The sequence below is a fragment of the Terrapene carolina genome, unplaced genomic scaffold, assembly GCF_002925995.2.
Source record: "Terrapene carolina triunguis isolate 2854851 unplaced genomic scaffold, T_m_triunguis-2.0 Scaffold233, whole genome shotgun sequence".
Lineage (NCBI taxonomy): Eukaryota > Metazoa > Chordata > Testudines > Emydidae > Terrapene > Terrapene triunguis.
In genome coordinates, this window is record NW_020664584.1 from 6,103,247 (window position 1) to 6,117,965 (window position 14,719).

At 49.8% G+C, this 14,719-nt stretch overlaps 1 protein-coding gene across 3 annotated transcripts; it reads right to left on the reverse strand.

The window, feature by feature from the left end:
• Positions 1–1,946: 1,946 nt before the first annotated feature.
• On the reverse strand, positions 1,947–13,333 carry TGIF2 (TGFB induced factor homeobox 2). 3 transcript variants are annotated; one of them, XM_024195341.3, is made up of 3 exons: positions 13,192–13,333; positions 10,280–10,518; positions 1,947–3,337 (listed from the first exon to the last, which is right to left on the reverse strand). In XM_024195341.3, the coding sequence occupies exons 1-3, from the start codon at positions 13,208–13,210 to the stop codon at positions 2,738–2,740; spliced, it is 858 nt and encodes a 285-aa protein (XP_024051109.1). In that variant the 5' UTR covers positions 13,211–13,333; the 3' UTR covers positions 1,947–2,737. The 3 variants fall into 3 exon arrangements, with proteins under 3 accessions (XP_024051109.1, XP_024051108.1, XP_024051107.1); XM_024195340.3 differs by lacking the exon at positions 13,192–13,333 and adding an exon at positions 12,376–12,516; XM_024195339.3 differs by lacking the exon at positions 13,192–13,333 and adding an exon at positions 11,411–11,513.
• Positions 13,334–14,719: the final 1,386 nt, after the last annotated feature.

Genomic DNA, 14,719 nt, shown 5'->3' on the forward strand with positions numbered 1-14,719 from the left:
GTAAATTTCATTCAGAGGATTCTTCCCTTCCCTTTGTTGCTTCACTCTCCACCGACATCCAAGCCCAACCAGGAGGGGCTTCACCATCAAGATGCCAAACAGGATACAGCTCTGTGGTGCCCATGCTAGATGGAGCAGTGCCTTGTGGGAATTGCAGTTCTCCCTCCCCTTTCAGTTACATACACCAGCCCCAATGCTTCTCAGCCCAGTCCCAGGAAGTTTTGATCCTCCAGAATGGGGCAGAGAGGAAGGAAAACAAGAAGGTGAGAACTCTCCACTCCCCAAGAAGCCAATGGTTAGGCCTGTCCCTTCTAGGATGGCCAGGAGGTAGCGAGCAAAGCCAGGTTCACATCCTCCATCCAGAAATAGATGGGACTGGGAGGGGGGAGTAGAAGAGAGACAAAAAAAGCCTAAATTGATCATTGTTGTCCCTTCCCAAAAAAAAAAAAAAAAAAGAAAAAAAAAAAAAAAAAAGCCACACAGCTCTGCAGGGAACATCACTATGAATAGAAACCCCAGGCCAGGCAGCTGTCTGGTGCTCTGCAGCATTACCTCCCCTAGGAAAGGAATCGGTCAGGACATAGTCAGGGTGCTTTCCCTGTCTTGCACCCTGTGTGGTCCTTTGTACCAGCACACAGCGGGTGAGAGACACTAATCAAACCAGTATGGGAATATCTTATACCCACTGTGCACTGGTGTTAAGGACCGCACACAGTGCAACAGGAAGTCAGATCTCTTGACTCATCTACGGGACATGGGAAGGGATTTCTCCCAACTGCTACAAGTTGCATTGCTCCTTCTCATGGGCCCATTTTGCTCTAAGCAAAAGGTTATTTAAAAAAAGGAGGGGGGGGGATTCCCCGATAAGCCACCACTTTTCCCTTCACAGCCCCAAATCCCACAATGCACTGCTCCCCCTCCACTGCCCACAAGTCCCCATCCGCATGAGCACCATTGTATCCTGCTGACATTAATATCACTATTCATGCAACATAATAATTAGGCTAACAACCTAGGATTAGTGTTTCTCAAGATAGATATATAGGTATGTATATATCGCTATTTAACTTACATTTACAGTGAAACAGCAATATTAAACATGGGGATGTTCATTCAACCCATGTTGTTCCCATTTCTGCAGGCTCCAAGAGTTACTATTCAAATGAAAGGTGCACAGCCTGTAACTCACAGCTATTTGGATTCATAACTGCTCCACGTGCAGTTGTGGCCCACGCCACCCTCCCCCAACCCTAGACTCCCATTGGCAACTCAGACTATTCACAGGGCTACATAGGTTTTTTGTTTTGCTTTTGTTGTGGCCACAGAGAGATTGCAGGCTCAAAGTGCACAAGAGACCCTGCTCTGCGCAATAAGCCAGCTGGCCACGAGAGGTCACCATTGCTCCACCAGTGTGGCAGGAACTACATTCAGCATGATGAAAGCAAGGGTTTGGAGATTCCAGCCAGCATGTGTTTCATAGGCAGTTTGTTGTTAGCACATCACTAGCTTAACCAAGACTCTGCTTTCCAGGGAATGCCTCATGCAGGCCGAAAATGTTACAACAGCAAGAGAACAAGCAGGCAGTCCATGCCCACAAAGATTCCCTCTTCTGCTGGAAAGAGGGTATAAAAAACAACAACAACAACAACAACAAAAAAAAACAAGTTATTTCACAGTCAAGATTAATCTCCAACCCTGCTCCCAACTCCCCCACTGAAATGCCCTTTCTTCTGCTCTTGGTCGGTATCCTCCCAGGACATCTGTACATTCCTCTCTCCCTTCCATGATATGAGGTGCACGTCTTCAGCAGGAACGCAAGAGGAACAGGGAAATGGTGAAGTGTTTACAAAAGGGGAAAAGAAAAATGTCACAATCTATCAAGAAATGTTTTCAGCAGAAAAGATTGCTGAACAGCACCTCAGAGATTTTACTGGCGGCAACAACAACAACATTAGGGGGTTTTGTTTCTTTCAATGGAAAAAAAAAAAAAGCCACAGATTTAAGTTTTCCAGTTAGTTTGATCTTTGCCTTTCCACAGGCTCTCCAGGGCCGCTCAAGGCTCTGCGGCTAAACTCTCCCTTCACAAAATATATACAAGGCAAAACAAAGAGGTGGCCCAGAGAGGTTTAGGGGAAAAGTCTTTTCCTCCTCAGGTGTTCAAAACCCGGAAGGTTTCTCAACCCCTTTAGATGCAGTTTTGGCTGGACACTTCATTTGTTTTTCTCCCATAAAGTCAGCAGGTTTTTCCAGAGTCTTACACAGCAAAATAGTCATCTAGTAAGAGGTCAAGCCAGCTACAAAGCTCTCTCCTCACAACAGCCACTAAGATCCTTCCAAGGAGCCAGGCCTACCTCCTTTGGGCACCTGAAGAGAGGCGATGTCTCCAGCACGATATAAGAAACCCAGGGTGCAATCAAAGGTGCGAGGGATACTTGACAGCTTCCGAACATCGTGACAATGAAAAGGGTCACGTGTCCCTCCAGATGAAGATGCTGCAGTCCACAAGGGCTGCTTTGTGGAGGTCCGAATGCGGTCAGGCTCCTTGGGTCCCCTCCTGGTGGGAGAAGGATGTGTAACATCTGGGATGAGGACCTTCACTGCCGAGAAACACAGTAAAACAACAAAAAACAAAAACAAAAAGCCCCCCCACCACCTTCAGCTGGCAGACGCCAAACCCAACAGAGCCCTAGAAGACAGGAAGGGTGGGCAGACCCAGCTGGAGCCGGCACAGAGCAGGTTATTTGGAGACTGGGGCAGCCTGGGGCTCTGTGTGCCATAATGGGGGCAGCTGCCCATTCTGCCGCTGCGATTCCAGCTCGGCCGCCTTCTGCAGCGCCACTTCCACCAGCAGCTGGAAGCTGCTGAAGTCCTCTCCGAAGAGCTCGGGCGGCGTGGGGGGTGGGGTGTTAAAGAGTCCGTTGGTGGGGCTGGCCGCGTCCGTCCTGGCCAACAGCGCCATGGTGCTGCTTGTTGTGCTCAGCTGAGGCTTGGGGTGGGGGTCCAGCTCCATCCGGGGGAAGGGGGGCTGCTTCTCCTGCTCAGCCCCGTGGGTGCTCACCACTGTCAGGCTGCTGGCCAGTGGCTGCGCGGGGTGGCAGATCACCTGCGGGCAGACTGACATGGACAGCACCTTGGGGGTGGCAGTGGCAGCCGCCGTAGCGGGAGCCACAGGAGGCATCACCAGCACCCCAGAGCCCGTGGTGGCCCCACGGGGCAGGGCCACATCTGCGGTCTTGCCCCCTCGGCGAGAGATGGTGAACTGGTTGGGGTCCTTGCCGTCCTTGCGCAGCATGTCGGGGAGGAGCCGCCGCCGGGCGTTGATGAACCAGTTACAGATCTGGGGAGACAAATTACAGCTCAGTCAGATCGCCGTGGAGGAGAGGCCAAGGCACCATGGAGTCAGGCGGATTAAGAACGCCTCCTTGAGGAGGGAAAGAGAACAGCAGAGTCCTCAGCCATGACAGGGACGTGGCTGCCCTCCGGCCTGAGCAATGACACCTCTCTAGTCTTCACTTGCCCCAAGTCAAGCAGAGAGGCGTAAGCTTCCCTTCAGCACCACCCTGAGGGAGGGCAGGCTGAGCTGCTGCCATCTGCCCTCCTTCCCTTCGAGTTGCTGATGGCCCAGGCAGGTCTGAGATGGAGCAAGTGCTCCAGGGGGGCCCAGGCTGCTCAGGGGAGCTGATTCACCTGTTTCCTGGCCAGCATAGCCCACTTTGGGGCCTGGGCCAGCTCCATGCACAGCTGGCCTGGCAGAGGGGAGGCTGTGCTACTTTGTGCTGTTACTCCGCTGCCTCAGGGGCAGGGATTTAGGGTCCGTTCCCCCTTCCCCTCCCCCCACCCCGGACCGTGTTACACTCTGGCTCATGGTAAACTTTGATATAGGCCGTGCTGCAGACTAACCCCCGTCAGTAACTCTACAGCAGGGATTCAGGACACCATTATAACACTTGTAGCCCTGCCTCAGACAAAGCTAGAGCCCTGCTAATAAAGGGTGGTTCAGGATGGCTGCAGCTAACACGGCTCTGGGCCGCTGTGGGGAGAGGCTCAAAGGTCCAGTCCTACTCCCAAAGCCAATGAGAGCTTTGCCATCCATGCCAATTGGCCCTTAGCAAACCATGTCATTCTGAAACCTGTAAGAACAAGGTCATTTGAACTATTCTGGGAGAACCACACTCACTGCAGTAATCAGAATGCACAAGTTTTCCTGTATGTTCCTCGTCAAAATAAGCAGGAGGAGGGGGGCAGTAAAGTCCAACTGGTTTGGCTCAAAAGGCCAGATGTGCCCTTGTCACCTGAACATGTCTCCTACTCTGACGCACTGCCCAGCCAACCCAGGGCAAAGCTGAAAGGGAGTCTTCCAAGATTCCTAACATGCTTTCCTTGCTCCAGATCCGATCAGGAGGATGGATTGGAAGTAGAGGATGCAGCATTTTGTACAGGGCCAACTCGTGCCAGAAGACTCACTCTAGCTCAATAGGCCCATACATCCCTGATCCGGAGACAGATTTCCTTCACGTAATGCAAGGGCTTTGCTAAACACAGGCAGATTAGTGTAACATTCTTGCCCGCATGGACGCAGGTCAGCAACACTCAGGCATGGAAGAGACACTCCTCCACATGACTGCTGTTAGGGCAATCACAAGCCAAGCCTCGCCTGTTAATACAATGTTGACAATGTGGCTTTTAACAGTTATAAAGCTTTAACTTTTTCAATTTCAATATCTACAGTCAATAAATAATTGTCTGCCCCCTCCCCATATTTCCCATAGTTGTGAAGATTTAAATAGATCAGAGTTCTTAAAAACAAACCGATATTATCCATAAAACTTGAATTCTGCCAAGTCTATTTATACGATGCCTTTCATCCCAGCACACTTCTCAAAATGTATATATGTAGGAATCATTTCACTCACACACACACCCCCACTGAAATATGGCCATCTCTGGGGTGAAATGCACACCAACTCTACAGCTAAGGAGAAGTAGTAAAGATGTGTTTGATATTAAGGGCTCCCATTTCTTTACAGAAAGATAGCCCTTTCCACCCTTGATCTAATTAATACTGCAGTGCACTATAAAAGTGGTACTAACATATCACCATTTATTTTGCCAACTAGCAGAATTATGGTCAAACTCTCAAAGGAGCGTTCAAAAAAAAAAAAATATGTGCACTAACTGAGCAAGGCTCTGTGGGTAGATGTCTGCAAGCCCCTTGGAAATGCAGCTGCCATTTATTCAATTTGCTCTGCAATGTATATCAACATCTAAAACCAATAAAAAGCTAGATGAAAATCACTGTTCTACATAGAAAGCAATTAGAAGAGTATGAAGCAGACAAAGTGACTGATCTCTTCCAAATCAACAGCTGTGCAAAATATTCCCCGAGGACAGAAAAGTTACTGCAACTTGGATCACTATTATCAACAGCTTTGTATTTTTTTTTAGACTTTCAGGCAATAGTTTGTATCTGACACCCTTACAAAAGTCACTATTTCATGTCCCACAGGCCCTAATCTTGCAAGCTGTGTAAGAGCTCTCTCTGAAGTTCTGCACATGGAAGACTTCAAGGATCAGAGTGTCTCTAGATTCTAGTTTTCTTAAAGAGGCACTGTCAGAAAAATCATAAGCCCTGTCCTATCCCCTGCTCCCACTTAAGTCATAGCAGGACTGGGACCCATCATTGAACACCCATACTTTTTAAAGGCTATAAGCAATGATGTAGAGTATTCAACAGAAAAAGCCTTTAAAAAAACCTATGGACTTTGTACCATTCATCTTGTTTGTTTTCCTTTATACATGTCACTAGAGAGGGGAATTTTCTCTCTGCTTTACCAGGATAATTCCAGGTAACAAATTAGGGTCAGATCCTCAGCTGATGTCAATCTACACCACTTCTGAAATCACTGGGGCTCTGCTGAGTCACAGCGGCTGGGGAGCTGGCCCTTAACAAGGTAATTAGAGTGGTTATGTTCTGTTTCTAGTCAGCTGCTCTCTGTGTGTTGGACACTAGCACAAGGCTGTTGTGTGCCTGGATTCACACCATACAGCATGGCTTGGATTAGACAAAACACACTTTAAGAGAGCATTAGTATCCAGTAGGTTTTGTAACTAACCAGCTAATGCAGGGGCCAACCTTAACTACCCCGTTCCCCTTTAAAGGTAACCCCCAGCTTATTTTTAAGTAAGGCCAGTGTTTTCCCTAGCGCCCGTTCTTTTGTGATTCACCATTACAGCACATAGAGAGGTGGGAGCTCAGCAATCACCGACTGTTTCAGCACTTCAAACTACCAAGCAACAGCTCCCACTGAAGTCCCTGGGAGTTACAGGTGCTCAGCACCTTTCAGAATCAGACCCCATTATGGATGGATGGGGGGTGTGTGTGTGTGTGTGTGTGTGTACACACACTTCTACAGAGTAGGCCTGTTGGGTTCCTCTAGATTTGTTTGTTTGTTTGGGGGATGGGTAAGGAAGGAGCCGGTGGGGGGTGTTAAGTCAATTTCAAACTCACAGGCAACAAAGCTTTTGTTGAATCTGCAGGTTTCCTGGGACCAGGCACAACAGTCTTATCTACTTTGCAAAAAGTTAAGAGATACATGGCTTCCTGGTTTCCCTGGAGACCAAGCACTGCTGCTCTCACATTCCTTGTCTGCCAGCCACTGGCCCCCGCTCTGAGAGATGGTGGACAGAAATATATAATCACATGCACTGGACTGGGTGGTGGCTGGTACTTAACCCTGATTTTTAAGAGACTCTAAGAGCCTGGGCGACTGGCAGCAGTTCAAATGGAAATGTCAAGTCTGAACCTCCAATGCCACCTCCGGGGTGCATTCAGGGCTCAGTACATTCCCTTTTCTCTGTGACTGCAAAGAGAGAGGTTTGCTCAGATCCTCCCCACACCGTGAGTCACTGCCATTGTGACAGATTTTTGTTACCAATCTGCTTACCCCGTGGGGGGGCAATTTTACTGTGACACCATCACACCACGATGTGACGGGGGGGGGCTACCTCAGAGCTCCCCCCCCCCCCGCCATGGAAGGGACATGGGGGGGGGGAGAGAAGAGTCAGTGGAAGTGACAATGTTAGTACACAAGGCACTGCTTTGGGGCACTTATGCACTATTTAATACCCTTTGTATTATTATTCCTACATCCCAAACTTATCAACTTTGTCTGCATGAGAAAACGATAGCCACTGGCCCAAGCACCCCGAGCCAGCTCCATGGGCTCTCTAGCATCATCGGAGCAGCTGCAGGGTTCCCAAAAATGAAAGGGAAGAGAAGTTCAGAGAGAGTCACATGCTGAGTGTATGTCTGCCCTGCTGCGAGGGGGGGGGTCAGTCAGCTGTAACAAAATACATGGCCAGATTATCCAAGTGTTGTGCAGAAGCTGCATACACAATAATCACAAGTGCATGCGCAAAGCAGGTTACTGTGCACATCCAAATGTACAGTGAGGACATCCAGGCACGTGACTGTGCCCTGAAAATAGGTGATAACTGGCACTTGGTTTATTTGAAAAATCTGGCCTTTCAGTTTTTAAATAATAAAAAAGCCAAACAATAATAAATCACCTTTAAGACTTGAGAACCTTGAACTTCCAGGTTCTGTTCACCAGCAAGTTATAAGTGAGACAGAAAACAAATAATATTAGCTGAGTCTTTATAGGGACAGCAGCAAGACAGAGCATAACAGCATAATCCTGGCTTCTGATCTCCCACTTAAGCAGGGTCAGGCCTGACCGGCAAGTAGCTGGGAGCCACTGAAGGAAAACCACAGCACTACAGGAGTGGGGGCTATTTGGTAGGTGGCATTTTTCCTCTAAGCCAGCACCAGTACACTGGCTCCAAGGAGCCCCGTGCTACTGGAGATGCCATCTTTAAAATGCTATGCAAAAAAAAAAAAAAAAATCACAGTTAATCATCACTTGCTGTCATTAAAGATCCCCAGCACTTTTCACCAGAGTTGGGATATTGCAGGCAGCACCCTGACCAGATTCCTCCTGGGGGACTTGCACTCTGTCCACATTACAAGAAATAAACACCCATCACCATCCTTTGGTTTCTTCTCTCTTTGTCCTACAGGGTTATGCAGCATTGCTCTCCTCTGTTAGACAGCTGCCATATTCCACCTCAGAGGGGGCAGCATTTCAGTGGTAGATGAAGGAATCCCAACATAAGGCTACGTTTTTAAATGCTTTGGAATCTGTGTTTGGAGATTAGCTATCGAAAAGCAAGTCCTTGTGCTGCTCTGTTGCACTTAGGCATAGACGTGGGTGGCCCCAGAACTCATCCCAAATATAAAGAGCCCAAAAGAACATGCAGAATAGAGTCCCCAGCAGGGGGGGCCACATGGTGTTCCCCAGAATAATTAGATGGGGGATAGGCAGCTTCACATGTCAAAATGTCCTGTATTCTGTTGCTCATCCTGCAGCACAGGTAAGGAGGGGAGGGTGCCTGCCCCCACCACTGGTTGCAGCACAGGCCAGCCTCTCTAGGCCTGGCATACGGGAGCTGCAGCCGGCTCAGCCTCTGCCCCAGCACAGAGTGACCCTTCCCAAAGCCTCTCACCACCCAGACCCTGCTGATCTGGATGCTGTCAGGACATCCCTAGAGAGTCCAAACCAACAGGGCTGGAGTGGCCACATCCCACAACCTAGCAGCGCTCAAACTCACCCTGCAGAATGCCCCCTCCACTATGGTTTGCCACAGAATGCACAAATCAAGCCTTCCAGGGGGCATGAAGAAGAAAGTCTCTCAGAGTGGCACAGTCCGGAGAATACTCATGATGCTGGGACATGCCAGTCCTGAATGCGCTTAAATATCACCCAGCAACGGGCTTTAGCTCTGTTAGATGGGATGGGGGGAGGGGGAGAATCCTATGATCCAAGTGTGGGGATTGGCAGTCGGCATGCCTTAGCTGATCTCAATTGCCATCATATCACAGAGGGAGACAGGGAACTGAGAGGGACCCAGTCAAACAGCACCTTGAACTGCACCCCAAAATGACTGAGAAATCAGTGCAGAACAGGCATTAATGCCCCAGCCTCCTCCTGCACTAGCCAACGTTTGCCTTCAGATGTGCCTCACGTGGATCACTCCGCAGTGACCCTGCGGGGATGACCAAGACATGGGTCCCCATGACACAGCCCACATTCAAAAGGAGGCATTGTAATCTTCCAGCCATGCACAGATGGACGGAGAATTGCTCTGGGATGCTGCTGCTCCCCATGCCAGTTTCCCCAGACTAGGTTACTGGGATGAAACCATCACACTCATTCTGATATCTGGTTTCAGAGTAGCAGCCGTGTTAGTCTGTATCCGCAAAAAGAACAGGAGTACTTGTGGCACCTTAGAGACTAACACATTTATTAGAGCATAAGCTTTCGTGGGCATCCAAAGAAGTAGGCTGTAGCCCACGAAAGCTTATGCTCTAATAAATGTGTTAGTCTCTAAGGTGCCACAAGTACTTCTGATATCTGAGTCTCTGGAGTAGCACTCTGCCCACAGTAACTCCCCAGCTGTGCTGCGTCCTCTTCTAATGGAGTGGGTTCAGATTCAGACCAGGTGTGAGCGGGTGTCACTGCACAACACTTCAGCCGAGCTGCTGCTGCAACTAAAGTCTAATCACATTTCACCTGACTTCCCCCCCCCCCCCCAAAGTCTAATCACATTTCATCTGTCTCCTCTAGCAAATCCACCAATTTTTCAAAGGCACTATTTGATAGGAGTACAGGTAGCAGCATCTGCCCTTTCACTTAGCACTCATGAGAGCAATGGTCCAGTAGCACTGGCTAGAAAGACTTATAAACAAATAGGAATAAAGACCTCAATGCAATTTTTGTAAGAGTAGAGGTTACACCCAGTCCAAAAGGCCAACCCCGCCCGCCTTACAGTTTTGCATTGTGGTTGCACTCTGCTGCCCCAGAACTGGGCTGCAGATGTTGGGGTTATGGAGCACTCTGGGGTCTTTCAGGAGGAAAGGTGCTGTATATGTAAAAATAGCTTTGCTGCTTAACCTCTCTGCCTCAGTTTACTTCTGTAAAATGGGCCCCCTAATACCTACAACCTGTCCCATGTTTAAAACATTACAGTCTGCAATGTTCTTGGAGATCTTCAAATGAGTTCTCCTTGCACAATACAAGTGCAAAGCAGTTTTCTGCCAAATATTATTAGGCAGGGCCAGGTCCCAATCCCCCCTGTGCCATGCATTTAACTTAACCCCCTCCAGTCACCAGAAATACATCCTCTTGGGGGGATAGGAAAGGTCAAGAGACGTTCTCACCTGCAGCACAGAGAGGTTGGTCTGTCCAGACAGACTGAGTTTCTCTTGCTCAGATGGATATGCATTGAACCTATGCTCATAGAGCCAGTCTCGGAGGATCTTCACCGATTCCTTCGGGAGGTTCCCCCTTCTTTTTCTCTTGTTCGACTGCAACAGGTCCAGAGAGGCAGTCCCATCATCTTCTCCGAGGTCGCTGTCTGACATGGTGGAGCTGCCTGCAGACCGCTCCTGGTTAAAGCCTAGCGGAGTGAAAACAAAACAAAGCACAGGTTACGCCGCATTCCATTTTGTGACTGGCCTGATGCAAAGGGGTTCAGTTACCAAGCAGTCCCTCAGCTGAGCCCTGTTTTGGGCAGAATCCCAAAGATCAAGATGAAACCATCATGTTCATCCTAGTCCCATGCAGACCCCAAACAACGACTCAAAGGCACAGAGAGGTTTATTGCCTTGTATTCCCCCTCCCCTCACCCCTTATAGGCCAAAATGTGAAATAAACAGAAGCTGCAGGGTGATCTATACCTCTGAGCAACAAGTCATTTGTTCAGATGCCTAACTTTAGCCCCCAAGGCCCTGATCCTGCAGATTTCACATGCTTAAAGCGAAGCATGGGCCTAACACTCCTATTCCCCTGGGACAACTCAGTGTGTGGGGTTAAGCACACCTGTAAACTTTTGCAGGATCAGGGCCCAGCACTGGCCACTTTAAGAAAACAACACAAAGCCAACCATGCATGATGAGTGTCCGGACTCCAAGGAATGTACCAAACTCGTGTTAGTCAGCCTTACAATTCAAAGTTGTGACAGCAGTTAGAAGAAATACCCTTTGATCTTGCATATACTTCGAGGTAAGATTTTGAGTATCTAACCCCCTCTGTCTACCCTGCAAAGTGTTTACAGAAGCCCAGTGGCACCCCCTGAACGTGTTAATCCTCTGCAGAGCGCAGACATGAGACCACTGGAAGTTATTGCTTGGTTTACTTTACACACACACAAGTCTCCAAGCTCATTTACTACTCTCCCTTCCCCCTCCCCCATGCAGCTGCAGACATCTTCGTTAATTGATACAAAAGCCCCACCACAACCCAATGGGCAAAATTCAAATTCGCTTAAGTTCCTACAGTTAGTTCATTACCCTTCCCGGCCATGTGGCAGAGTTGGTCTGAAGATGGCATTCAAAACCTCGGCGCTTGTCTCTGCTCCCCAGCACGCACACAACAAAGCAGATTCAAGTCCATTGAAATGCAAGCCCCTTCCTCCCTTCAAGAGGAGAAAATGGCAAAGCTGTCTCCCTAATTAAAAAAGCAAATGGATCCCTGTCCGGCTCCTGCATGCAGCCCTGAGTGGCCCAGGGATCAGGGGGAGCTGCTGGCTACGTGAGAGACAGAGAGGCGCTCTGTTGTGCTCCGCTTCAAGGCACTCTGTGACTGAGCAGGGATGGAGGAGGTGCTGCTGTTTCCCTTTGGCCCTGAGCTGCCCCCACCACCAGCTGCCCAGGAGAAGTGCGACCCATCCCAAGGAGAAATCCCAAACACCCGGGGGGAGGGGGGTTAATATCATCCGCAGATTTAAAACACGTTGGTTTGATCTAAGTTTTCCCCACCCCTTCCATGCAAAACCCCAAACACTCTGCAAAGCCGGGTTTTCAAAAGTTCAACATCTTCTCCAGCCAGCGGCTAGGGGCCGCGTCCCAGCACAAAGGGAGTTCGAGTGGACACACCAGCTCCCAACCAGCGAGACCCCTCCACCCCCCGAAAAACTTCTCTACTCCGCTTGGATTCAAAAGAGAGACACGCACAAAAAGGAGAAATCACGTGTCCCAAGTAAAGTTCCCCCTCTTGGTAAGAGACAAAAAAAAGTCAAAGCAAAATCAATCCTCCCCCCCCCTTTTTTTTCTTCTTCTTCAAAACCTGAGTTTTTAAACGTCCCCCCAGATCTGGGTGTGGGGAGGGGGCTGGATAGTTTGGAAAGTTGCGGGTTGAATCCCGGTGCAAGGCGGGGGAGGGGGGAATTCCCCCTTTCTTTAAATCCCTGCCTCTCTCACACACACAAAACAAACTGGGACTCCATGTTTTCTGCCTGTTACATCTGCGATCTTACCCCCAGACCTCCTTCTCTTTCTCCTCGGCCCTTCCATGGCATGGGGAGGGGCTCCGCCGGGTCCAGCTGCACCCCTCCCGGGGTGAAAAAAGGGGATCCCCCCCAAACAAACAAAAAATCACGCCCAGAGGGGAGCAGAGCTCGGAGGGCGAGGCAGAGAGAGACAGAGAAAGTTTCTCTGTCTCTCTCCCGGAGTGACAGATGCCTAGACAGAGTTCTCTTTGTTCCAAAAGAAACAGGAACTTGCGCGGTTCCCCCCCCCCCACCCCCCCCCCACCCCCCCCCCCCCCCCCCCCCCCCCCCCCCCCCCCCAGCTGTCACTTTACAAGCTCAGCAAACAACAAAAATTCCCCGCAAACATGGATTGCTGAGTTAAGACGGGTCTGGGGCGAGAGATTTGGAGATCCAGAGGGGGTAAAAATCAGCAAAGAGGAAAAAAGACCCTGGTTTTTTTTCCTGGGGGGAGGGGGGTGCTGTGCAAGCGGATCATTCATTCAGGGGGAGGCACGCGGTCGGGTTTGCTGGTCCTCCTGAAATGTTGCAAGAAGTGTGATCAAACAAAAGACCCCCCCCCCCCGCTCTCCATAGTTCAGTGCTTTGAAGGTATTTTTCCCCCTCCTCTCCCCCCGGTGCCTTTTCTTTTCAGGGCGATGCAGGAGTTTCTGCAGAGTTTGGCGGCTTCCTCCAAACCACGAGGATGGAGGGGAGACGCTGCCCCCCCCCCCCCAGTACGTGGGAGCCCGATGGGCAAGCCACGCTTCGCCAGGCACAAAGTTTGCCCGAAAGACACGCAGCTCCCAAACTTCCCAGACTTACTTTTCCTGGTCGGTTTCATGTCCCCTCCCGGGTTCAGTCCAGCTCCGGGCAGGAGGGGAGTCCGCGCAGCTGACGGGCGCTCCTGGCTCGGGGAGGAGAGCTGCCCCCCTCTCCCTTTGTGTAGCCTGCGGAGGCTTTTAAAGAGGAGGGGTCTGGGGCTGGTGGATGGGTCTTTAATACCTGACACGCTGCCTGACAGCTCCGGCTGGAAACCACCTCTGGGGCTTGACGTCAGATCCCCCCTTCCCAGGGCTGGTTCACGCACTTAGGCGCACAGTTTTAGGGGCAGCAAAGCAACCGCAGGCAGTTCACCGCCCCCCCCCCCATGAGATCTGAAATGTGGGGGAGGGGATGGGAGGAAGGGTGGGTGGTACACGGCAGAGAATCTCCTCCTCCCCTCTCTGGAGAATGCAGAGGGCAAGTTGCAGCCTCTAGCCTGTCGGAGGGGAACCCACGAGCCCACTCGTGTAGCTGCTACGGCCCAAGTCTCTGTGCAGAACATTATACAGATAAAACCCTGCAGAAGAGCAGTGTAAGCACAGGAGGTCTGATTGTTAGCTGGCGCCTCCGAATCCGGACTAACTGCACTGAAGCTAACCCATGTAAACTAGCTTGAGAGGAGGAGCTCACAATGTTACAATAATACCTACCCTGTGTTTTTGGTGCTTAGTTTAGGCAGATCGTGGGCAATTTTCAAGCTGTATATATAGGGTTGTTTTTAATGGGAAACATTTCTTCCCAAAGCATGCTCCAAACTTTTCAGCGCGGATTTTCCTCCCATCACTTCTCAGGAGGATGAGGTCTCCTTTAGGCCCCAATTCAGTAATGCACATGCTTCATGTTAAGTACCGCAGCAGTGCCACTGACTTCAATACCATTACCCATGTGCTTAAAATGAGGCATCTGCATAACTGTTTGCAGCAGCAAGACATTTAAAGCAGGAGAAGCTGACAGCAGCAAAACTGCATCAGGCAGCTTACTTCATCTCTAGGCCTATTAAGGCCCCAATCCTGCAAGGGAATCCATGCACCTCTTTTGATGTCACTGGGGAGCTGGGTGGAGCAGCGGTTTGCCTTGTTTCAGGAGCAAGGCCTAACTTCTCAACAACAAATTCAGGGACAGAACCTTGCAATAAAAGTTGAGTAAAATCTCTCTCTATATAAACAGACGTTTTTCTTTAACTGAACAGTAAAGTCCTGGCGTTCGGGTTAACTTTGTCACTTTTTATCCGTTAACATGGAAAATCAGAATCTCTGGGTGTAACACTAGATTGCATTAAAATTAAAGGATTTTTTTAAAAGAAAGACCAATGGCAGGGAGTCATTAGCAAAGTTGGGGCGGGGATGATTTTCTTTTTGTAAAAAGTCAAGAGTAGGCACTTGTTAGTCATGGATGTTTGACGGAATTATGGAATGGAATGTGGATATGAGACCTTTGGATCTCACTTCTACCGGAGGTCTGTGACAGCCGTCAGGGGGCCTGCAATGCCCACATTCTCTCCCTGGCCCAGGAGGAGGTGGGTAGGACT

Coding starts and splice junctions, on each gene's coding strand:
- TGIF2 (XM_024195339.3), bottom strand. CDS start 11,450: ATGCCATCTTCAGACCAACTCTGCCACATGGCCGGGAAGG. Junction 10,519..11,410: donor CTGCCACATGGCCGGGAAGG/GTAATGAACTAA, acceptor TCACTCCGCTAG/GCTTTAACCAGGAGCGGTCT. Junction 3,338..10,279: donor CCAACCTCTCTGTGCTGCAG/GTGAGAACGTCT, acceptor TTGTCTCCCCAG/ATCTGTAACTGGTTCATCAA.